This window comes from Oncorhynchus keta, chromosome 23 (assembly GCF_023373465.1).
Source record: "Oncorhynchus keta strain PuntledgeMale-10-30-2019 chromosome 23, Oket_V2, whole genome shotgun sequence".
Taxonomy (NCBI): Eukaryota; Metazoa; Chordata; class Actinopteri; order Salmoniformes; family Salmonidae; genus Oncorhynchus; species Oncorhynchus keta.
In genome coordinates this window covers 26,974,811-27,000,433 of record NC_068443.1, presented here as the reverse complement: position 1 = coordinate 27,000,433, position 25,623 = coordinate 26,974,811, and the positions used below count along the sequence as shown (strand labels likewise).

Here is a 25,623-nt window from a genome sequence, read left to right as displayed (position 1 = left end):
GAGATACTTTTGTATCCCTTCCCAGCTTTATGCATGTCTTCTGAGATCTATTTTGTTTGAGGCATGGTTCACATGAGGCAATGCTTCTTGTGAACAGCAAATTCAAATTGTTTTTTTTATAGAGCAGGACAGCTCTAACCAACATCTCCAATCTCGTCTCATTGATTGGACTCCAGGTTAGCTGACTCCTGACTCCAATTAGCGTTTGGAGAAGTCATTAGCCTGGGGGTTCACCTACTTTTTCCAACCTACACTGTGAATGTTTCAATTCCATATACCGTAGACAAGACAAATACAATGTGTGTTATTAGTTTAAGCACACGGTTTGCCTATTGTTGTGACTTAGTTGAAGATCAGATCAAATTTTATGACCAATTTATGCAGAAATCCAGGTAATTCTAAAGGGTTCACATATTTTTTCTATACTCAGTATACTTCTTATCTTCTAATAACAGCAAACACGGACTTAGCTTTTTATAGTAGTAGATATGCAATAAAAGGCTATAGCTAGATCTCCCACTGCTAAGTAACCAGGTCAATGTGTTATCAAATAGGTGATGGCCTGCTTTGTTACACTGCTGATAAAATACATGATGGTGGCAGAATACAATTTCAATGAGGTCTACAGTATGAGGCCTGTTCCTGCTCTGGGAGCCTGTGATCTGACAGTGTGAACACATACAGCCCCAGGCCACTGGATAGCAGATAGCACAGAGCACAGAGCACAGACATGGGAAGTCATCTAAATAAAAAGGAGAAGTATGGGTATTCCCAAGAACACGCTCAGTACAGGCTCAGCAGGGCAGGCTGACGCCTGGCATCATCAGCTCTGACTACAGCTAAGTCCCATTTCTCCACACTTCAGACAAACTATGCACTTGCACACTACCCCGTCATGGATTTAAAAGCAATGGATTGGTGTAAGCATTGTCTGGAGGGACTTCCCATTGTTAAATGGGAAGTGTGCAAGTGCACACTTTAGGAGAAGGGTGGAGTTGGGACGTAGCCTTTAACCTCCTCCAGATAAGAGGCCCTGCAGAAACCTCACACCTCTAAAGGCCTTCAGACTATTACTGTTATGTAATTTACACTGAAATATCAACAAATATAGTGCACTCGGAAAGTATTCAGACCCCTTCAATTTTTCCACATTTTGTTACGTTACAGCCTTATTTTGGATGGATTAAACAACAAACATCCTCATCAATCTACACCCAACACCCCATAATGACAAAGCAAAAACAGGTTTTTAGAAATGTTTGCATTTCTGAATACTTTCGAATGCACTGTACATCTTGACTCAATGGTAGACGATTAGCCAAGCAAGACTAGCATGCACAAAGACTGTAAATCAAAATAAGATGAAAAACAACCAATACTCCTCTACTTCTCTATCAGGGCACAAGGCGAGACCCAGATGCAGACACAGGAGGCAGTTGGATGGACACTTAGATGTTTATTGATCCAAAAAGGGGTCGGCAAGAGAATGGTCGTGGACAGGCAAAAGGTCAAAACCAGTTCAGCGTCCAGTAGGTACAGTGTGGCAGGCGGGCTCGAAGTCAAGGGAGGCTGAATGGTTGGGCAGGCAGGTACAGAGTCCGAGAAACACGCACGGGTCAAAACTGTGAGGACTAGCAAAAAGAGAATAGAGAAGGCAGGAGCACGGGAAAAACACAGTGGTTGACTTGGACACACAAGACAAACTGGCACAGAGAGACAGGAAACACAGGGATAAATACACTAGGGGGGAAAAAGTGACACCTGAAGGGTGTGGACAAACAAGGACAAGTGACACTTGTTCATATAACCTACCTGATACATGTCTGCATTAAGTGGCAGGAAGTACACAATATTATCGGATATTATTTTGGACAACCTGAAAATGTCAAAAGTATTAACAGTTATGGAAAACAACTGTGTCTGTTAGAGGGCATTTCAAGTCTTCCACAACAATATAATAGAATGCTACAATGCGTGTAAATAGTAAATACTAGCGAAATATAAAAGATAGCTAACTTACTTTGTCAAGCAAAGAACAGCCCACCAACAAAACCAACAGTGTTATCCCAAGTTCCTGCCTTTACATTCACTCCTAGCTAGTTAGCCATCATACTGCTTGCCCTGTCACTGTCTGTCTCTGCCTCTCTGCGTGCCAGAAGAGGAAAGAACTTATCCCAGCCATGAAAACGGCCAGAGCAAGAGGGGGCATTTCTTACATACGCTATGAGGTCGGACACTGATGTTGGGCAATTAGGCCTGGCTCGCAGTCGGCGTTCCAATTCATCCCAAAGGTTTTCGATGGGGTAAAGGTCAGTGTGCAGGCTAGTCAAGTTCTTCCACACCAATCTCGACAAACCATTTCTGTATGGACCGCTTTCTGCACGGGGGCATTGTCATGCTGAAACAGGAAAGGGCCTTCTCCAAACTGTCGCTACAAAGTTGAAAGCTAAGAACTGTCTAGAATGTAGTATTAAGATTCCCCTTCACTGGAACTAAGGGGCCAGCCCAAACAATGAAAAACAGCCCCAGACCATTATTCCTCTTCCACCAAACTTTACACTTGGGGCAGGTAATGTTCTCCTGGCATCCGCCAAACTGATTCATCCCTCTCGAGAACGCATTTCTACTGCTCCAGAGTCCAATGGAGGTGAGCTTTACACCACTAAAGCCGACATTTGGCATTGTAATCTTAGGCTTGTGTGCGGCTGCTCTGCCATGGAAACCTATATCATGAAGCTCCCGATGAACAGTTCTTGTGCTGACGTTGCTTCCAGAGGCAGTTTGGAATTCGGTAGTGAGTGTTGCAACCGAGGTCAGACAATTTTTACGCACTATGCCCTTGTGCACTCGGCAGACATGTTCTGTGAGTTTGTGTGGCCTACCACTTTGCAGCTGAGCCGTTGTTGCTCCTAGACATTTCCACTTCACAATAACAGCACTTACCATTGACGGGGCAGCTCTAGCAGGGCAGAAATTTGACAAACTGACTTGTTGGAAAGGTGCCATCCTATGACAGTGCCCGGTTGAAAGTCACTGAGCTCTTCAGGACGGGCCATTCTACTGCCCATGTTTGTCTATGGAGATTGCATGGCCGTGTGCTTGATTCATACACCTGTCTGCAACAGGTGTGGCTGAAATAGCTGAATCCACTAATCTGAAGAGCTGTCCACATACCTTTGTATATATAGTGTATATTAGCCACTTCTGAGACTCAATTCGATATTTAATTTGATGACAAAGCAGCAGCAATACAAGGATATAACATCTATAGAAAATACAGGAATGCTTACGGGGGAGGTGTTGCTGAATATATTCAGAGCCATATCCCTGTAATGCTTAGAGAAGATCTTATGTCAAGTGTTATTGAAGTGTTGTGGTTGCAGGTTCACCTGGCCCATTTAAGATTTTTATTTTGTGGTGTTGCTATAGGCCAGTGCTCACATTCAGTATCTAAATAATGTGTGTGAAATGCTTGATCGTGTATGCGATGTAAACAGAAAGGTCTACTTTCATGGGGACCTGAATATTGACTGGTTTTCATCTGTAACCAGTGCCTGTAACTTGGTTCAGGTTATTAAGCAACCTACCAGGGTGTTTACGAACACTACAGGAACAAGATCATCCACATGTATTGATCACATTTTGACTAATACTGTAGCGTACCCATTGGATGCAGTGATCACAATATAGTGCCTATATCCAGGAGAGCCAACGTTCCAAAAGCTGGGCCTAAAATAGTGTATAAGAGATAGTACAAAATAATTAGCTGTGACTCTTATGTGGATGATATTTGTTGGTCTGATGTGATTAATAAGGAGCACCCAGACACTGCACTGAATGAAGTTATGGGAATACTTCTTCCAATTATTGATAAACATGCACCTGTTAAGAAACTGACTGTTAGAACTGTTAAGGCTCCATGGATTGATGAGGAATTTTAATAACTGTATGGTTGAAAGAGATGGGGGCAAAATGAGTGGATAGTAAGTCTGTCTGCACATCTGACTGGCTGACTTACTGCAAATGGAGAAATAATGTGACTAAACTCAACAAAAAGAAGAAAAAACTGTATTATGAAGCCAAGATCAATGATATAAAGATTGATGGGAAAAAAAACATTGGAGTACTTTAAATGAAATTATGGGCACAAAGACAAATTCAATTCCATCTTTCATCGAATCAGATGACTTACTCATCACAAAATCATTTGATGTTGCCAATTTTTTTTAACGATAACTTAATTGGCAAAGTGGGCAAACCTAAGCAGAAAATGCCAACAAACAGTGAGCCATCGTACTCATGCATAAAAAAACATATAATCAAAAGAAAAGCATTGTAAGTTTGAATTTTGTAAAGTTAGTGTGGGAGAGGTGGAAACATTATGAATAAATGACAAAACTCCTGGAATTGACAACTTAGATGGAAAGCTACTTGGGATGGTAGGGTTACCTACTCCTATACCCACTCCTATCTGTCATATCTTTAATCTGAGTCTAGAGGAAAGTATTTCTCCTCAGGCCTCGAGGGAAGCCAAAGTCATTCCACTACCCAAGAGTGGTAAAGCTCCCTTCACTGGTTCTAACAGCAGACCTATCAGCTTGGTGCCAGCTCTTGGCAAACAGTTGGAAAAAAAACTGTGTTTGACCAAATACTATGCTATTTCTCTGTAAACAAATTCATAACAGACTATCAGCATGCTTATAGAGTAGGGCACTCAACATGTGCTGCACTGACACAAATGACTGATGATTGGCTGAAACAAATTGATAATAAGATGATTGTGGGCGCTAGCTGTACTGTTAGATTTCAGAGCAGCCTTCGATATTATTTACCATAACCGGTTGTTGAGAAAACTAATGTGTTAGTTAGTTTTCTCAACCTCAGCCATATCATGGATTCAGAGCTTTCTTTAATGTAAGCTTCTTGAAATGTCAAACAGGCAAAGTGGGGTGTACCGCAGGGCAGCTCTGTTGGCCCTCTACTCTTTTCTATTTTTACCAATGACCTGCCACTGGCATTAAACAAAGCATGTGTGTCCATGTATGCTGATGATTCAACAATATACGCATCAGCAACCACAGCTAATGAAGTCACTGAAACCATTAACAAAATGTTGCATATAGTTTTGGAATGGGTGGCCAGTAATAAACTGGTCTTGAACATCTCTAAAACTAAGAGCATTGTATTTGGTACAGATATTTCCATAAGTTTTAGACCTCAGCTGAATCTGGTAATGAATGGTGTGGCTGTTAAACAAGTTGAACAGACTAAATAACTTGGTGTAACGTTAGATTGTAAACTGTCATGGTCAAAACATATAGATTCAATGGTGGGGGAGTAGTCTGTCCGTAATTAAGAGATGCTCTGCTTTTTTGAAACCACACTCCACAAAGCAAGTCCTGCAGGCTCCTGTTTTATCTTATCTTGATTATTGTCCAGTACTATTGTCAGGTTCTGCAAAAAAATACCTAGTTAAGCTGCAGCTGACCCTGAATACAGAGGCATGTCTTGCTCTTCATCTGCCCGGGTCTCTACCACTCTGCCCTGGCCTCAACCACTCTGCCCTGTTCTCAAAAGCCCTGCCTCGGTCTCTACCGCTCTGCCTCTACCCTGCCATGGCCGGAGTGCTGGAGTCTGGCCCATTGCCTGACTATAAAAGCCTGAGAGCAGCTACAACGAGAGGAAAAAAGGATATCCATCTGGAGCCATCATGCTCTTGATATCGAAGACGTCTGCGCTGAAGTAGTCTGAAAACCACATCCCCACTAAGACGTGGTGCCAGCTTTAGGAAGTCTCCCTGCACAACGTCGATGTGCTCGGCCACCTCATAGACCTGGGCGTTGTGCTGGGCCAGGGCCAGACGCACTGGGTCGATGTCAATGGCTAGCACTACAAGGTGGAAGGGACAGGGAGGACAGAGAGTCAGACACACAGGGAGTACCACTCAGGACAATAACTTTTAACCTATAGGATATAACAAGGGCCCAGATATGTTCCTGGTCACATCACAGGGTCAGGAAAAACTCTCACCCTATCTATAAAGACAAATGCAGATACAGTATAAGCAAAAATATCTAAAGTTTATATCAAACATTATATCAAACATTGATGTATATCAAACTGGATGGCATTGCCTCCCACTCCACAGAAGGTGTCTATGAGTGGAAACTGTGGTCGGCTATCTTCTCTGGGGTGACGGAGAACCAGGCCTCTGTACATACATACACAGACAGACAGACGGGCAGACGGGCGGACACATTTTCACATGGACGGACAGACAGACAGACAGGGACAATTAATATATATTCTAATTTCTGTAATTTTACTATAATACAAGGCAAATTAAGTGCATTTTAATACTCACATTTTAATAAATCAGAATCTGGGAGGTTTTGCAAAGAGAAAAACTGTAGGTGTCCCCATTGCCCAGCATAGCCACCAGGGGTCAGACAAGTGTCAAATGGTTTTGTTCAAACTGCCATTCTGATATTCAAGCCAAGTCCAGAAATATAATATATAATCTAGTTGATTTATTTTGTGAGCTCATGAAGTCATGCTAGTGCCATGCGCAACTTCACCAAAAGAACCAAAACACTATCAGTGAGAGTTACATTTCAAAACAGCTGTCATTCACAACATTTTACTGCAGGCAAAATACTAATATTAGGCCTGCTGGAATATAAAGTAGATGTGGGTTTGCCATCACACCAGGAAAAGCCTAGTTATGATTATACTATACAAGACAACACAAAAAGTATTCAAGAAGTATGCTGTGGATATTGAGATATATTAGACTATGTGGAGAGACTGGGATGCTTCATAGACCACGTACTCCTGTCTCCCCTCGGAGACCCCGAGACCATCTGCCATCGTTCTCTAACTGAGTCTAGCAGTCATTACTATTTTCTGTTCCGCTGCTTGTTTTCACAGCCTCCCCAGAGAATAAACACCTGTTAAGCCAAACAATGATGGGAGTGGTCTCTACTTGTTTTTAGCGCTTCACGTCTCTCACTCTTTTATTATGCCTTCCTTCCCATCCATCCTGAGAAAAGTGACTGAGGAGAGGACTAACTTTACTGGGGCTCAAGGGAGGGTCCAAACAAAATATTGAGCTCATGCATTCCCCTAATGTCTATTGGCAACTATGTCTATGGGCGAGTAGTTAGCGGCAGCGTAGCCTAGTGGTTAGAGCGTTGGACTAGTAACCATAAGGTTGCGAGTTCAAACCCCCGAGTTGACAAGGTACAAATCTGTTGTTCTGCCCCTGAACAGGCAGTTAACCCACTGTTCCCAGGCCGTCATTGAAAATAAGAATATGTTCTTAACTGACTTGCCTGGTAAAATAAAAAAATGTAAAAAATTCTCAAACAGATCTTGAAGGGAAGAAAACATCATGTCGGAAGTTTTAAAACCGAGCTACATCGCTTCAGTCCCAGAAGACTAGACTACCCCTCTTCACAATCTGCTATCTATCATTAGCCAGGCACTGCTACACATGATGAAGCTGTACAGGCACTTTCTCAGACTTTACCCCTATGACTAATTGAGCAATAGACACCATAGGAATCTGATAAAAGTAGGTTGTAATCTGCAGTGGGTTTCAGCCATGCTACGGTATGTGTCCAGGCTCTTCTCTGTTGACATGAATAATTGAATAGTTATGAAGGCTCTGATCTCGTTTTCAAACAGAATTCAGAATGCTCTGTGAAAGACTTCTTATTTGAGCTAGGTAGACTAAAGACATATTAGTCATAATACTTTGGAGAATAGGGAGATTCGGAAGGATGAGATAGGCTCTCTGATAACAGATAAACTCTTTCCCAGATAGGTTGGAGAAGGCCGTCAGTGAGGTATAAACTGAGCATTAATTTTTTTTTTTTACAACCCTACTAACAGTAGGTGGGGATGCTATATAAGTATAAATATAAGACATCTAAAATAACTTATATTCAGCTCAGGGCTCCAGCTATGCATTTGGTTTGCTAAACTTCTAGCTAAATGTCAAGATAAAGCTCCTTGGTTACAATAGACATAATTGTTTTTTTTGTTTTGGTGAAATAGTGCCCCTGGTTTTTTCCGGTAATGCCGTATTCCCTGGTATGGTACAGAAATGGTATGAAAATCTGATACCGCCCAACCCTAACTAACAGTATGAATATTTGTCATTCTAGAGTACAAGGTTGCTTTTATTTCTGCTATAGTCTCTGCTCTTTTTGTTGGGAGAGAGATTTGATTTAGAATTTATTATCTCTTTTAGTCCTCATTTGGACTAATCTTCCAAGAGTCCTTAAACATTCAAATACAATTTATAATACGATCTCATTTTCACATATAACACACTGTTACAAACATACATAATACACTGACATATTGACCAGATAAATACTCTAACATTCTGAAAATATAGAGTGATTCCTTCATTGACCCTAGCTCCGCACAACCTTCCAATGTATTATATTTTAAATGGTTCTACAGTATTCTATGAATTTATATATTGAAATGTTTCTGGTTTTCTCCGATAAATGATTAAATCTCTTTATTGCTCTAAATTGAAATGTTATTTTGCCTATTTCTCTTTTCTGTCTGGATAACACAGATGATGGACACTATATTCCTAGTATTTACTGAATGTCTGTCTCTTACCACTGTTGTGAATAGAGTTTGGCTGTTTTAAATGGTGCACATTGTGAAATAAAATAAGCATGTTTTTTTTCTCAATTATCTTGTTGATTGATGACCAACCAAGAGCATTGAGCATGACTCCAACAGAATAACCATATATCCACCTTTAAACAATCCTTGCTGCTTTGTTCTGTGCAATTTGCAGCCTCCTAATTTCACTTGCCGATGCATTTCCCCAGACCACAGAACAGTAGTTTACCTGACTCCCAATTAGTGCTTGGGTTGTTTGCCTAAGAATCTTTCCTGGTAAATATTTAGCTATCTTTCTGATCATGCATACCTTGGTTTTATTCGTGTTCAAAACAAGTTTGTTCAGGCAAACCCACTCCCTGATATTTCCCAGATCTACTTGTAGAGCTTGCTGAACCTGTTGAATTAATTGTCTTGCTGTATAAAATTGTAGCATTATCTGGAAATATAGTAGGTTGAGTTTCAGATAAGGCATAAGCAAGGTCGTTGGTATATATTGAGTAAAGAATTGTCCCAAGGCAGCTGCCCTGCGGTATTCCACAGTTAAAAGCATGAGGGGAAGAAAACAACCCATTGATATAGGTGGACTGTTTCCTGACAGTTAGATATTACTGTACCCAATTCCATGCTGCCTCCTTAAAAACATAATGCGATAATTCTGTCAAAAGTATTTCATGATCCACTAAATCAAATGCTGCACTAAAATCTAAAAATAGTACACCCACAAACCTGCCATTATTCATAGCATTAAGCCACTGGTCAGTCGTGTCAACCAATGCAGTGGTAGTGGAACTTTTTTTGCAATAAGCATGCTTATTTGCTGTAATCAGATCATTCTTTTCCATGTACTCCCATATTTGTCTACTCATAATACCCTCCAATATCTTACTGAGTGAAGGGAGTAGACTATTGGCAGGAGTAATGGGTTCTTTGCTGTCCTTCAGGATTGGACACAGTTTAGCATGCTTCCATACATTTGTAAATGTCCCCTTTCCAGTGACCAATTAAATATATATTTCAGTGGAGGTGCAATCTTGGGCGCAGCATAGCGAAGTAAAAAAATTGTCCAAAAGATCATAACCTGTAGATTTACCATCGGGCAATGACTTTAACACCTCTACTGACACCATTTGTAGACTAAAAGAGCAGGTGTTTTTGCTCATGATATGATCATCAATCCATGTGACAGTTGCTTGTTTGGGAGAATGGGTGTTTACATTATCGCTCAGTAAATTCATTTTCTTTGTAAAAAAGAAATAAATCTGCAAAATGATTGGCAATGTCAGCTGGTTTTGTTATTGTTCTCCTGTCAACCTCCACACTAGATGGACATGATGAGATAGATGTTCCAAGTAGGCCCTTGGACAGTTGTATTCCATACCTTTCTACAATCATTTTTTACAATCAATAAAATATTTTTTGTAAAATAATGTTTTTTTCTTACGATTGAATTTAACTGCATAAGTCTATAATTCTGTTAATCAATTTCTAGTTTAGATTTGGCTGCTAAGACTCTTGCCATATTATTTGAGAAAATGCCTCAGCCAGTTAATCATCAATCCATGGAGATGGGCGAGCCCCAACTGTACTCTTTCTTACTGGGGCATGATGGTCCATTACCTCAGTGAGCAAATCAATAAAACATTCTTTAGCGTGATTTAAATCATCCTCAAGATAACTCAGCTCCCAGGGTACAGCGGCCAAATCATTTTTGAAATAGCTCATGATTAAATGTTTTAAAATTTCTCTTGACCATAGTTATGGTCACAATATTATGGTCTGTCCAGCCCACTGCCATTGATCTGGCTTTTAAGCATTGCAAGAGAATATTACAGAATATCAGATCAATGCATGTGTCTGAACGATGACCCAACTTAGTTGATGATCGAGTAGTATAATGAATCATTTGTTTCAAACCACAGCTCTCGGAATATATCATTAATTTAGTTATATTTGAATTATTATGATCCTTCCAATGTATATTAAAATCACCCAATATAAATACATCTCTGTTACTATTTGTGGCCTGGTCAAACACAGTGCATAAGTCATCCAGATAGGACACCTTAGAGCTAGACTATATCCATGAGGTCTATACATGACACTATATCCTGACCAATATGGATGCCTGGTCCTGTTCCTTCTCCATAGACTATATCCATGAGGACTATATCCATGATGTTCCTTCTGAGACCCATGATTTGCCTCTATTTGACCTATATCCATGATTATAGACTATATCCATGTCATGATTCCTGTTCCTTCTCTAGACTATAATGAGGTAGACTATATATGATTCCTGTTCCTTCTGTAGACTATATCCATGATTCCTGTTCCTTCTCCGTAGACTATATCCATGATTCCTGTTCCTTCTCAGTAGACTATATCCATGATTCCTGTCCCTTCTCAGTAGACTATATCCATGATATCCTGTTCCTTCTCCGTAGACTATGATTCCTGTTCCTTCCATGACTATTCCTGTTCCTTCTCCGTAGACTATATCCATGATTCCTGTTCCTTCTCCGTAGACTATATCCATGATTCCTGTTCCTTCTCCGTAGACTATATCCATGATTCCTGTTCCTTCTCCGTAGACTATATCCATGATTCCTGTTCCTTCTCCGTAGACTATATCCATGATTCCTGTTCCTTCTCCGTAGACTATATCCATGATTCCTGTTCCTTCTCCATAGACTATATCCATGATTCCTGTTCCTTCTCCGTAGACTATATCCATGATTCCTGTTCCTTCTCCATAGACTATATCCATGATTCCTGTTCCTTCTCCGTAGACTATATCCATGATTCCTGTTCCTTCTCCATAGACTATATCCATGATTCCTGTTCCTTCTCCATAGACTATATCCATGATTCCTGTTCCTTCTCCATAGACTATATCCATGATTCCTGTTCCTTCTCCATAGACTATATCCATGATTCCTGTTCCTTCTCCAGTAGACTATATCCATGATTCCTGTTCCTTCTCAGTAGACTATATCCATGATTCCTGTTCCTTCTCCATAGACTATATCCATGATTCCTGTTCCTTCTCAGTAGACTATATCCATGATTCCTGTTCCTTCTCCATAGACTATATCCATGATTCCTGTTCCTTCTCCATAGACTATATCCATGATTCCTGTTCCTTCTCCATAGACTATATCCATGACTATATCCATGATTCCTGTTCCTTCTCATGTAGACTATATCCATATCCAAAGACTATATCCATGATTCCTGTTCCTTAAAAACCTCCATGTATTTTTGTTAGGAAGACTATATCCATATTCCTGTTCCTTCCACCTGACTATATCCATGATTCCTTTCCTTCTCATAGACTATATCCATGATCCATCCTGTTCCTTCTCCATAGACTATATCCATAGATGACTATAACACATTTTCCCATCATGTACAGATAAAATCCAAATGCGGAGTTTGGAGTCCCAAAGCTATTGATTGAATATTATTTATGTTGACCAAGTTAAAAACCTCATGTATTTTGTTAGGAAGGCCACATACATTAACCTGAGCTTTATGCAGCCCTTTCCTTGTCAAGTGGAGATCAATAGAGCATGTATTCATTATAGTTGATGTTGTAATGATACACTATAACACACAAACTCGGATTTAAATAATGGATTAAAATAGCCAGGGAGTTACTCTAGAGTCCCAATACAGTTGGATTAAAATAGCCAGGGAGTTACTCTAGAGTCCCAATACAGTTGGATTAAAATAGCCAGGGAGTTACTCTAGAGTCCTGATACAGTTGCCTGTTGATATAAAATTTATCCATCACCAAGGAGACTCGTTGATTCCGGGAACGCTTTTCCTTCATGATGGGATATCCGTGGGGAGGTGATCATTCATTCCAAAATCTGTGTTTCTGAGTTTTCTGCCCCAGCTTTTCACCATTTCCTTTTGCTTACAATGTTCAAAACATGCAATAGCCCGTGGCCTTTTCCCAGAGCCCTTACTCATTCTATGGACTCTGGAGACAGTGACATTACGCACGACATCTGTGGGCAGTTTTAGTTGAGTTGACATAAAGTCTCAGACAGTGTCCTCACAGCTTTTGCTGTTGTCATTCTCTGGCATCCCTGAAAATATTAGTTTCCCCATATTGATTGACACTGTACATCAAGCAATGTTTCTTTAAGTTGTTTGTTCTCCCTTTGCACCACCTCCACCTTGCTATTAAGAGTCTACAGTAACCGTTCAGCGCCGTGTTCTCTTTCCTTCGATCATCAATCTGACGTTGGCTGAATTCTAGACTGTCCACATAATGCATTGATGTCCTCTCGTAACATATCCAAGATATCAAGTTTGGCAAGCCTTTTATTGATGGATTTCAACAAGTCAACATCCATATCTGTAAACCACTCCCCACTCACGCCCTCTTGCTTGCGGATGGTTTTATGCCATCGTTGATACCGCATGGCCAACTTGGCTTTGGTTTGTTGATTGGGTTTGTTGTCCTTAACAGTGTTTGAATCCTCCGAAACCAGCGACCTATTTTTCTTTGAGTTCGTAAGTATCTCTCGTCAATGAATCGTTCAAGCTCTTCAATAGATTCTCAATCATCCAGCGTGTTTACAGGAAGAGTAAAACAACAATGTATCTTTCTGGATCTGTACAGGCCGTCGGCAGATACACTCCCCCCCCCAAAAAAAATTACGATTTTGTACTCACTAGGACTGTTATATTGAAAAGTTCCTGCAAACCAATGGAGAGAAGAGCCAAATCGAGCACAGCTCCCGGGGAGGAGAAACTGACAGGTGGGCAGATGCACTCGGAACAGAACCTGTGACACCTGTTTCAAAAGAGAGAGAGTAAAGGAAAGGAGAGACTCGAGAGTCATGAAAGAGTTGCTCTGCTGGGAGACAGGGAGAGAGCCTGATGCTGTCATGTCATGTGACACAGGGTGAGGTGTGCTTCACCGGCGTCAGCACTTCTCCCTACAGACAGGAAGCGGAGTGCCCTGTCTGCCAGCCAGCAAATCCATGCACTCACTACACCACCATCTCAACCTCCCTGCCTCTCTTTCCCTCTGCTTCTCTGAAAACAACATGATGTTAGACTTCAAGAGCAGCCAAACTGTAGCTTTTACCTTGGACATAACAGCCATTTGTTTCTCAACTGGAGAGAAAGATAACATTCAGTCACCTTGAGGCAAATCATTTTCTTTTCAGAATAAAGTGCATTCCTGAATCACATTTGACAACACTCCATTTGGGCTGCACGAATAGAAGTGGTTGGGAGACCACAATAGTTGTTCTCAAACTAGAGAAATATTAACACGTTAACAACAATAATAACGTAAAGTCGTTCCAAAATACCACTAACCCTTTCTGCCTGAGCCTGTATGAAGAAATCGGTTGTGTTTCCTGAAGTGTGTGTGTGTGTGTGTGTTCGGTTTGCTCTGTGACTCAACTTGTTCCAATTTGATGCCCTCATCGAACCAGGAGAAGAGCCGGTAGCGCTGGGCCCAGTACTTAGCCAGCTCAGGCTCCACTGCAATCTCAGCTGGCATCACTCCACATTTCTCTGTTTTCTTGGTATTATTGTTCTTCCTTTTCTTCCCAGTAGCCTCTGGAAATAGGTTGTGCAAAAGTTGTATAAGACTTCTACAATCAAACAAGAAATAAACTAACGTAGATCTGACATGAATTGTTTATGGAGAAACCCCGGGTTAGAAAAAGGTCTAAACCGGCTGTTGACGCAAACTCACCTGTGTTATTGTGTTCAGGTGCTCCGGGAACTAAGTAGTCCGGTATGTCCAGTGAGTACACCTCTCTTCTGAATTGAATCTCATCATCCTCTTCATCTTCTATTCTGGTGAAGAGGTTCTGATGAGAGGGTTGCTCAGCACTGTCCAACTCCAGAGGGGTATTCCTCTCTGAACTTTCTGGAGGAACCTCTGAACCTGAAGACAGATCAGGACATGTGATCTGCAAGTACAAGACACAAACATGAGCAATAAACACTACATCAACAGAGAAGCATGACAAGTTTGACAACAAAATAATACTTTACAATAGGCTTAATCCGTGCTGAAGTCATTTCTACTGGGCCTGCTGGATGATGGAGCCATTTGCTGCAGACAGTAAAAACAACAAGTCTTGCCCAGAAGATCAATTCAGTGAGCTCATACAGAGAGAGGAGTGGAAAAGCACTGCATTTAAGACCTCCCACAGTGTGACACTACTTTATAATGTCTCAACTCAGTGCCAACTCAGTAGAAACACACGGATATCTTCTTCAATGGTGGGGGAACCTATAAATGTAGGTAAAGAGAGTCATTAAGTTTCTCCTTGTTTGAAGTGCTGTTTGTGCACACTCAAGTACTTTGACAAGTTTCAATTTCTTTGGGATAAAACAAATCCAGCACAGTCAGCAAACAGAGAAAAGCAGCGTTTCCTAGCTTCTCTATTATGGTGTGAATAAGCATCTGAGTTCATAGCAACTAACTGAACCCTCTGAAGGTCAGCCAGTGATGTGAACTTCCTCTACATCAGCCGTCCAAAGGTAGTCTTACCAATGAAATGTGACTGACTCAAATACGCGGATGATACATGAACTTTAAACAGCACGGCTACCCTTGAACCAGTGCAGTGTGCCGGCGCATTGTAAATAAATTCAGTCGGACGAAAACAGTGGCTGCGCGTTTAAAGAGATGCAGTGTGTCAGAGGGTGTCAGAGGAGGGCAGCACTGACAGGGAGGGGTTGGGGGGATAGGAGGGGCTCCTGTGGAGTCTTGGCTGCTCGCCCATTCTCTCCTCTGCCAGCGGACACTGAGTGAACACTAAGGCTGAGGCTACAGGCAGCTGAGTTAGACATGATGCGGACCTCTCTGACAAAGCTTCCCCCGGTGTCAACCACAGCACATCCTCCTCCTCACCACACTCATCCACTTGCTAGTCAGAAGCTGCTATGAACTGTGGGTGTGTGCTATAACTACCCAGCTACCACCTGGTTACTCAACCCTGCGGCCCTATATACATGGAATCACTGGTCACTTTAATGTTTACATACTGATTTACTCATTTCATATGTATATACTGTATTCTATTCTACTGTATTTTAGTCAATGCCACTCTGACATTGCTCGTCCTAATATTAATATATTTCTTAACTACGTTATTTTACTTCAGATTTGTGAGCATTTTTGTGAATTGTTAGATACTGCTGCAGTGTTAGGAACACAAGCATTTTGCTACACCGGCAATAACATCTGCTAAATATGTGTATGTGACCAATACAATTTGATTTGATTAAAAGGGAGGGTGACTATTGGTATTGCTATCAAAAATAATTTCAGAATAATTGGTCAAATGTTTACAAGGCTTACTTTTTGAAAGTAAGTGGCATCTGTGGCATCTCCCTCTTCAATAAAGAAGGTGTGTTGATGTGGCAGGATGCTCTCCTACCTCCATGTAGCTTCCTATTCCTCCCAGCCTTCCCACCCTGGTGGTGACTGGGGCTTAAACTGCAGCACACTCTTAAACCTAATACACCAAAACATGAAAACAGATTGATTATGTGAGATTGTCCTCTTAGAATATCATACAGATAACTGGTCTCTGTTCGAAATGGCACCCTATTCCCTACATACTGTAAAAGTGCACTACTTTTTGACCAGGCTGGTCAAAGGTTGTGCACTATATAGAGAATAGGGTGCCATTTGGGATGTAGCCCATGTCTCATGTAGTAATGCTCACGTACATGGGGTCGTGGCTGCACTTTAATCACAGTTTATCCCAGGCTTCCTCTACAGACATCTGAGGGTTGTCCTCCACATCCAGTTCATGACTGTGTCAATCAATAGATCAGTAGACATCATTAGCCTAACAAACAATCACAATGATTGAACAAGGCTACATCCCAAATGGCACCCTATTCCCTATATAATGTACTACTTTTGACCAGAGCCCTATGGGGTGCCATAGCAACAATTTTGAACAATTTTCAGAACAATTTTGTTAAATTTCACAAATAATTGTGTAGGCTTAATCATATATCAGTCCCCAATACCAGCCTTTGGGTTGGAATGGACCATGTGATTCTTACTGATTTACATCTATACAGATTCTACAGAATCTATTAACAGAATCCTTGGTTAATTGAAACACGATGGAGTGTTTATCATTGGACATAAACATCTCCTTAGATCAAACTGAAAGTGAAAAAGACAGTGGATAAGCACTTTCATTCCTTCCCCAGGCTGACACTTTTACATTCAATGCATCATAGTCAATATTTCAAACCTTTACAGCTTGAACCAAAGTCCAATTCAAACCCATAGGAAAACATATGTCAGTCACTGTCAGCATATGGCAGTCAATTGAAGCAGTGATATTCAGTAATACTATATTGGTTGAGAAATAGAGGACAATACTGAAAAATGCAGCAAGGTATGGATATATGGATAAATGATGTCATGTAGTTTACCTCCACTTTACTTTTGCAATTCTTCTATGTGGTGTTTCATCACCTTCACTATTAGATGCTCTTCTCTCACTTGATCCATTGTTATTTTTCCGGGAACACCCATCCTGTGTCTGGAGGGAAGAAACGTGTACATTCATTTATCCCTTCAACATTACATTCTACATTCATGTTAATATATGCCATTTAGCGGACGCTTTTATCCAAAGCGACTTACAGTCATGTGTGCATACATTCTACGTATGGGTGGTCCCGGGAATCGAACCCACTACCCTGGCGTTACAAGCGCCATGCTCTACCAACTGAGCTACAGGACACACACATGTTTTCTGATCAAAAGGATAAAACAGGGAAAAGGAAGTTGGCATGTGGTATAAAACATTTCTACAAAGCCAGATAAAACAGATATACTATGCCATATAAATGAGGGCAGTGTCGTGTTGTATGGGATCAGTCACGGACAGGATGGAAAATCCCAGAGGAGAGGGAGACGTTGAGTCAGGCAGTGGTGCGCGCCACTGTTCTCTATGACAAGAAGAGCCATTAAAAATGCATAGGCCTGTGTCACATGGTCCTTTCATTCAAAAGAAACACATCTTTTGATAGTATGATGCATTAAATACTCCGACAGAATCAATGCACAGTTTGGAAAAAGACCAGAATTACAAGGACTAAAATACGTTTTTTAAAACGAGGTCTGTTGGACATAGTCATTTTGAGTAGAACATTGGGCTGCCTGGCTACTCTAATGACATTGTTAGGTTCTTGATATAATCATTCGGGAGATAGAAATCATTGCTATGTCAATATAGTTTCAGTCTCCTCAACGATACAGAATAGTTGACTAAACTGAGAAACAGAAAAGGCATGTATATAGGTTGGTGGGGGGTCTCACCTCTTGACTCAGTGGGCTTGGTGTTTGAGGAGGCAGCTCTTTTGCGATTACCACCATCACAAGGTTTATCATCATTTCCACTGACATGGTCTGCTTGCTGTTGGCCCTAATCACACTGGTCAGCTACCACTGACAAAAGTCTGCCCAATCAGATCGATCACTTCACTAGTGCCCGCCTGACTTCACTTCAGCCTTCCTCCAAACTCTGACTCCCCTGGGTCACGACATGGAGTCGGCTCTCCATCGGCGCTGCTTGACTAGTCAATGACTATTGCCAATGCTTATATAAATGTGTCTATTTCAAAACAGGATATGAAATCCATGGTATGGAGAAGATTCCCGATGAAGGAGCAGCTCTTATAGTCTATTATCATGGGGCTATTCCCATTGACTATTATTACTTTCTGGCAAAGGTCATCATTCAAAAGGGACGGATTGTTCACTCAGTCACTCATTACTTTCTGTTCAAAGTTCCAGGTAAGATCTTCACAGTTCCATTTCCCTGTATCTAAATATAAAAGTGAGATGTTACATTCAGCCCTCTGTAGTTGATCAGTAAAGTGTATAGCCTATAGCTGCCGTAGTCCATTCTTACTACATGAGCCACTTAGAACCTAAAAGCAGGATCTTTTATTGTTCTCTGTAGGGTTCAAGCTGCTGTTGGAGGTGTTCAGTGTCATCCACGGGCCCCAGAAGGAGTGTGTGAAGGCCCTAAAAAGTGATCACCTCCTGGGCATCTCACCTGGAGGCGTGAGGGAAACCCTCCTCAGTGACGAGACCTATCCACTGCTCTGGGGGAAGAGAAAGGGACAAGTGGCTATCGATTCCAAAGTGGTACATATGGGTTTTTGTCTTCTGTCTTTCTTCTCACAGGATGTGTCCCAAATGGCACCATATTCCCTATATAGTGCACCACTTTTGCCTGGGAGGGTGGAGGAGGTTTTCCTCCTGGCCCCTCACTGAGATCAAATCAAATGCAACCTTGGTGATTTCAACAGTGGAATCATTCTTCTCCACCTGGAGTGAAGGTGGATCTTCTTTATCCAAATTCTCAGGAGCTGCTTCCCAGTGGATGGCATTCTTCCTCATCAACTTTCTCCCCTTCAAGAGAGAGAGCATCGGAGCAACATTATCTTTTTTCTTTCTTTTAGGTGGACTCTATGGTGACGGACAGACATAGGCAATGTTTACTTGCTACTACGTACAGCTCTTTTCTGTGCAGAGGAACTTATGAACTCCACAGGCAGTCCTATGCTTGCCTTAAGTTGGGCTTCTTCATCGATCGGTCCATCCTCCTCTTCAGCCTCTTCATCTTCTGACAGCTCTTCTCCATGATCATCCTCTGCCTCTGAGAGTGCAACAATAGGCAGAGTTACATACAAAATTTTCAGTTTTCAAAGCTTGTGAAAAAGTCATCAAAATGCATGTCAATGTCAATCATTAAAATGTGTGAGGTATGTCCAATGATCTATACCAATTTACGATCCCTACACACCGGGAGAAATAGAAGATAGTGAAAAGTGAAAACAGTGCAACACAGTTGACATTGAGTGTTGTACTTGTTGTGAGCTAACTTACTTACTGTACAAAAGCTCTTGAGCACAATCAGTGTATCGTCCCATGATCATCTCCAGCCAAGCTCATTTGGCAAAAAATAATGTCGACAACCACATTCGATCTTCCATTATCAATCATCATGTGGTTCACACTTGCTATCCGATCAAATCCAGACATAAAATATACAAGCTCGCTAATGTAAAGCCTATTCTACTGCAGTTCATTCCACGCAAATTGTTTTGCCTCGATGACATTCGTTCCTGCTTGTGTCACATGAATAAGGAACCGGTTGAACAAAGAAGAAAAGAATCTGTAATTTTCCTGCTATCGACTTTCCAAAGGGATCAAACCAGTGCTAAAAAAGTATGTAATTATTTCATTAAAATATGGTATTGTTATTTATGCAATAACTAGTATAGATGTCCATGCAGTAGCTGTACTAACGTTAGCTCGTTATGCATTGATGTCAATGCTAACGTAATTGAGGTCTTTCAGTCTCAAGAACTAGCTAACGTTACCACAGACAGATGTATATATTTGTACCTACTGTGTAAATTAAACGTTTGCTAGGTAATCGAGGGTAATGCGATTCATAACGAGCAGCTTTTTCATTACTGTGTCTAGTTTGCTAAGATGTCTAGTTTTAAATTGGACTTTAAAGTTGTAGCTCACTAGCTAGTATGCTATTCGCTAGCTAGTTATTACAGCGCGTTAACGAGTGGCGTCAAGACAGTACACGGCTAACGTAGCTAGCTAACTCAGCTGTCACAAGGGGTGAATTAATGGCATTTACTTAAATTTCTCTTTAGAGTCTGGCCCTGGAATGATCTGTCCCCAGTATTATTTATGCTGGAAGAATAAAAGGTTTGTGACGTATTACCCTTTGAAGAACTTATAGCTAGCTAACTACATTTTATAATTTTTCATTCAGTGATGCTGTAAAATACCATTTGATTACTTGCTATTTGGGTTGTTTATCAAATAGCTGAACTTCATCTAGCTAATTGTTAATTTATGCATGCTGATTTCATTATTTGCATATTAACCAGCATGTGTAAAACATGCTCTCGTTGTATTTTGGTTTACTTTAATGTATTGCTATTTTACATTAGTCCTCTTCTCTCCTTTCTATACTCCAGGCCTGCCCATTGGCAGATGGTGTCCTCTTTCGACTTGGCTTCCTTTGGGAGAGGCTAACTGTGGCAGGCAGGCAGTATGTCAAATGGGAACGAGTCCTGCATGTTTGGTGATAGAGATGATTTTCTAGCCTGCCTCTTTCACACATTTGAGGAATGGTCAGGACTAGGACCACTGGAAGACTATCTGAGCTATCTGGAGTACCTGGCCTGGGTTTTCACCCCTCTGGTTGTCGTTTTTATCTTGCCCTTCCTCATTGTGATCTTCCTCTACCTTTCCATCCTCTTCCTCCATGTGTACAAACACAAGAACCAGCTCAGGGAGGCCTACTCCAACAACCTGTGGGATGGTGCTAGAAAAACGCTGGCAACGTTATGGGATGGCCACGGGTTCATCTGGCACGGTATTTATACAAGTGGCAATGTGGTCTAAGGCCTCACTAACAGACCCTGGTTCGATTCCAGGTTGTATCACAACCTGCCGTGATTTGGAGTCCCATAGGGCGGCGCACAATTGGCCCAGCGTCGTCCGGGTTAGGATTTGGCCGGGGTAGGCCGTCATTGTTAAATAAGCATTTGTTCTTAACTGAATTGCCTAGTTAAATAAATAAACACAAATTATACGTGTGTGTATGTCAGGGGATGTTGCAGGGTGTTTGTTTATTGCTTGTTTACTTCCGCTTTACCATGACAATGACTATTGCCAATGCTTATATAAATGTGTCTTTTTCAAAACAGGATATGAAATCCATGGTATGGAGAAGATTCCCGATGAAGGAGCAGCTCTTATAGTCTATTATCATGGGGCTATTCCCATTGACTATTACTACTTTCTGGCAAAGGTCCTCATTCAAAAGGGACGGATTGTTCACTCAGTCGCTGATTACTTTCTGTTCAAAGTTCCAGGTAAGATCTTCACAGTTCCATTTCCCTGTATCTAAATATAAAAGTGAGATGTTACATTCAGCCCTCTGTAGTTGATCAGTAAAGTGTATAGCCTATAGCTGCCGTAGTCCATTCTTACTACATGAGCCACTTAGACCCTAAAAGCAGGACCTTTTTATTGTTCTCTGTAGGGTTCAAGCTGCTGTTGGAGGTGTTCAGTGTCATCCACGGGCCCCAGAAGGAGTGTGTGAAGGCCCTAAAACGTGGTCACCTCCTGGGCATCTCACCTGGAGGCGTGAGGGAAGCCCTCCTCAGTGACGAGACCTATCCACTGCTCTGGGGGAAGAGAAAGGGCTTTGCACAAGTGGCTATCGATTCCAAAGTGGTACATATGGGTTTTTGTCTTCTGTCTTTGTTCTCACAGGATGTATCCCAAATGGCACCCTATTCAGTGCACTACTTTTGACTGGAGCCCTATAGGGAATAGAATGCCATTTGGGGACAGACAGTACATGTCACTTCTTACTCTCACACAGGAGCATAACTTTATCTGAAATCCTCTTAGATATTTAATGTTTTCTTTACATTTTTCAGCCAATAATTCCGATGTTTACTCAAAACATCAGGGAAGGATTCCGATCTCTTGGAGGATTAAGTATGTATGCTTAACTATTAATATTAATTGCAGTGTAACTTATTTTATTTTAACTTTATTATAGATCAAATTAACATGAACACTTTATATTTCTCAGGCTTTTTCAGATGGTCGTATGAAAAGTTCCGCGTGCCGATGGCCCCTGTCTATGGGGGTTTTCCTGTGAAGTTTCGTACATACCTAGGCAACCCCATCCCATACGACCATAACATTAGTGCAGCAGAATTAGCAGAAAAGGTAAGTCATTATGCAGCTGTAATTTAATGGTTACTTACTGTCTGACATGTGGTGCACACAAAAGTCAAATGATTGGGAAAGACGGGGTCAGAGAATTTTCCTTTTCTGATTTGCAGACACAGCAAGCAGTTCAAGCACTCATTGACAGACACCAAATAATTCCTGGGAATGTCCTTCGAGCATTACTAGAGCGATTCCACAGCAGGCATAAAGACAAATAAATATCCTTTTGATTAGCCTTTTGTTAGTTAAATGAAGCAGTTCCTTGTTTTTAAGACAAACTGTTAAGAGTATTATCAGGTGATCAATTGAATGTTTAACTGATTCCCGGTTTCTGTTATTTCACTATATTAGTACTTTTTACACTCAATTTGTCACAAACCAAGTACAGAAAATAAGGTAAATTGTAAAGGTGTCATATAGCCTACAACTGTAATTATAATGGTTAATGTCAAATGTGCAAATTGAAGACATTTGTGCATTGTTGTATGATCCCACAATTGATTTGCACAAATTGTTCAAAGTTCCACTGGCAACACTTTCAATTTAAGAGGCCTTTCTTTTGCTTAACAACTGTAAATATTGGAACAATATAGCAATTGATATACATGGAACAATATAGGTATGGAGACTGGGCCGTTTTATTTTCTTTCATCTGTGTACAATGTTTGCCTTTTGATTGAAATAATTCTATAATTTCTTTAATTTGGGGATTTTGTACATTGTATTATGTAGTAGGTATGTACTGTAGCCTATGCACTTTTAAAACCTATTGAGGTCCATTGTCAGTGTGATTCAAGACGGAAATAATTTGTAATGTTTCAATAAACATGTTTTAATGAGTTTTGCTGGTTACAAGTAATTCCTTTAAAAATACTCTTTATACACTGAACAAATTTAAACAACATATGAAGTGTTGGTCCCATGAACTGCAATAAAATAAAACAAATGTTCTATATGTACAAATAAAATAAAAAATGTACAACCCTGTTAGTGAGCATTTCTTATTTGCCAAGGCAATCTATCCACCTGACAGGTGTGGCATACCAAGAAGCTGATTAAATAGCATGGTCATTACACAGATGCACCTAAAGGCCACTCTAAAATGTGCTGTTTTGTCACAAAACCCAATGCCTCAGGTGTCTCAAGTTTTGAGGGAGTGTGCAATTGGCATGCTGACTGCAGGAATGTCTACCAGAACTTAATTTCTCTACCATAAGCTGCCTCCAACGTCTTTTAGAGTTTGGCAGTTCATCCAACCAACCTCACAACAAACACAATTGCATTTTAATGCACAGAAATACCGTGATGAGATCCTGAAGCCCATTGTGAGGCCCATTTTTTTTAAGGTGTCTGACCAACAGATGCATATCTGTATTTCCAGTCATGTGAAATACATTGATTAGGAACTTATTTATTTCAATTGACTGATTTCCTGTAACTCAGTAAAATCTTTGAAATTCTTGGATGTTGCGTTTTATATTTTTGTTCAGTCCCCTTAAATGCAAATGGAGCCACAGACAGCCATTCCAAGATACAGTATTTGGGAAGTGGTTTCAAACAATATACATTTTTCTTTAATAAAACCTCTGGGTAACTTTTCTGCGCAAGTGTTTTTCAGGTTTGTAATGTTTCAATAAGACTGATCAAGTAATTATTTATAGCATATACAGTATATCACAAAAGTGAGTACACCCCTCACATTTTTGTAAATATTTGAGTATATCTTTTCATGTGACAACACTGAGAAATGACACTTTGCTACAATGTAAAGTAGTGAGTGTACAGCTTGTATAACAGTAAATTTGCTGGCCCCTCAAAATATCTCAACACACAGCCATTAATGTCTAAACGGCTGGCAACAAAAGTGAGTACACCCCTAAGTGAAAATGTCCAAATTGGGCTCAATTAGCCATTTTCCCTTCCCGGTGTCATGTGACTCGTTAGTGTTACATGGTCTCAGGTGTGAATGGGGAGCAGGTGTGTTAAATTCGGGGTGTCATCGCTCTCACACTCCCTCATACTGACTGGTCACTGGAAGTTCAACATGGCACCTCATGGCAAAGAACTCTATGAGGATCTGAAAAAAGAATTGTTGCTCGACATTAAGATGGCCTGGGCTATAAGAAGATTGCCAAGACCCTGAAACTGAGCTGCGGTTTAACTGAACAGGTTCCACTCAGAACAGGCCTCGCCATGGTCGACCAAAGAAGTTGAGTGCACGTGCTCAGCGTCATATCCAGAGGTTGTATTTGGGAAATAGACGTATGAGTGCTGGCAGCATTGTTGCAGAGGTTGAAGGGGTGGGGGGGTCAGCCTGTTAGTGCTCAGGCCATACGCCGTACACTGCATAAAATTGGTCTGCATGGCTGTCGTCCCAGAAGGAAGCCTCTTCTAAAGATGATGCACAAGAAAGCCCTCAAATAGTTTGCTAAAGACAAGCAGACTAAGGACATGGATTACTGGAACCATGTCCTGTGGTCTGATGAGACCAAGATAAACTTATTTGGTTCAGATGGTGTCAAGTGTGTGTGTGGCGGCAACCAGGTGAGGAGTACAAAGACAAGTGTGTCTTGCCTACGGTCAAGCATGGTGGTGGGAGTGTCATGGTCTGGGGCTGCATGAGTGCTGCCAGCACTGGGGAGCTACAGTTCATTGAGGGAACTATGAATGCCAACATGTACTGTGACATACTGAAGCAGAGCATGATCCCCTCCCTTCGGAGACTGGGCCGCAGGGCAGTATTCCAACATAATAACGACCCCAAACACACCTCCAAGACGACCACTGCCTTGCTAAATAAGCTGAGAATAAAGGTGATGGACTGGCCAAGCATGTCTCCAGACCTAAACCCTATTGAGCATCTGTGGGGCATCATCAAAAGGAAGGTGGAGGAGTGCAAGGTCTCTAACATCCACCAACTCCGTGATGTCGTCATGGAGGAGTGGAAGAGGACTCCAGTGGCAACCTGTGAAGCTCTTGTGAACTCCATGCCCAAGAGGGTTAAGGCAGGGCTGGAAAATGATGGTGGCCACACAAAATATTGACACTGGGCTCAATTTGGACATTTTCACTTAGGGGTGTACTCACTTTTGTTGCCGGCGGTTTAGACATTAATGGCTGTGTGTTGAGTTATTTTGAGGTGACAGCAAATTTAC

General features: G+C 41.2%; 2 protein-coding genes across 10 annotated transcripts; one reads left to right on the top strand and one right to left on the bottom strand.

Moving 5' to 3' along the window:
* Positions 1-229: 229 nt before the first annotated feature.
* LOC118402094 (trimethylguanosine synthase-like) lies at positions 230-20,354 on the bottom strand. Of its 9 annotated transcripts, XM_052476946.1 has the most exons (12): positions 19,578-20,354; positions 17,996-19,343; positions 17,104-17,625; positions 16,378-16,464; positions 16,004-16,160; positions 14,689-14,749; positions 14,384-14,603; positions 14,087-14,244; positions 13,345-13,465; positions 5,696-5,889; positions 1,813-1,891; positions 230-1,631 (listed from the first exon to the last, which is right to left on the bottom strand). In XM_052476946.1, exons 5-11 carry the CDS (start codon positions 16,030-16,032, stop codon positions 1,886-1,888), a joined length of 789 nt encoding a protein of 262 aa, XP_052332906.1. In that variant the 5' UTR covers positions 16,033-16,160; positions 16,378-16,464; positions 17,104-17,625; positions 17,996-19,343; positions 19,578-20,354; the 3' UTR covers positions 230-1,631; positions 1,813-1,885. The 9 variants fall into 9 exon arrangements, with proteins under 9 accessions (XP_052332906.1, XP_035655881.2, XP_052332904.1 ...); XM_035799988.2 differs by lacking the exons at positions 1,813-1,891; positions 5,696-5,889 and having other exon boundaries at positions 17,104-17,213; positions 17,512-17,625; XM_052476944.1 differs by lacking the exons at positions 1,813-1,891; positions 5,696-5,889 and having other exon boundaries at positions 19,574-20,354.
* LOC118402093 (transmembrane protein 68-like) lies at positions 19,771-23,308 on the top strand. The gene is made up of 8 exons (XM_035799987.2): positions 19,771-19,915; positions 20,362-20,416; positions 20,692-21,092; positions 21,427-21,594; positions 21,765-21,958; positions 22,168-22,228; positions 22,326-22,465; positions 22,582-23,308. Exons 3-8 carry the CDS (start codon positions 20,768-20,770, stop codon positions 22,684-22,686), a joined length of 993 nt encoding a protein of 330 aa, XP_035655880.1. The 5' UTR covers positions 19,771-19,915; positions 20,362-20,416; positions 20,692-20,767; the 3' UTR covers positions 22,687-23,308.
* The last annotated feature ends 2,315 nt before the right edge of the window (positions 23,309-25,623 follow it).

Bases quoted from the DNA above. Each gene is read 5' to 3' on its own strand.
- LOC118402094 (XM_052476944.1), bottom strand. From the start codon at position 16,032: ATGCCACAGATGCCACTTACTTTCAAAAA. The intron at 14,245-14,383 runs GTGAGTTTGCGT...ACCTATTTCCAG, and splicing joins ACCTGAACACAATAACACAG to AGGCTACTGGGAAGAAAAGG. The intron at 1,632-13,344 runs GTGAGTACAAAA...TCTTTTTGCTAG, and splicing joins TTTTCAATATAACAGTCCTA to TCCTCACAGTTTTGACCCGT.
- LOC118402093 (XM_035799987.2), top strand. From the start codon at position 20,768: ATGTCAAATGGGAACGAGTCCTGCATGTTTGGTGATAGAGATGATTTT. The intron at 21,093-21,426 runs GTATTTATACAA...TTTTCAAAACAG, and splicing joins CCACGGGTTCATCTGGCACG to GATATGAAATCCATGGTATG. The intron at 21,959-22,167 runs GTACATATGGGT...TACATTTTTCAG, and splicing joins TGGCTATCGATTCCAAAGTG to CCAATAATTCCGATGTTTAC.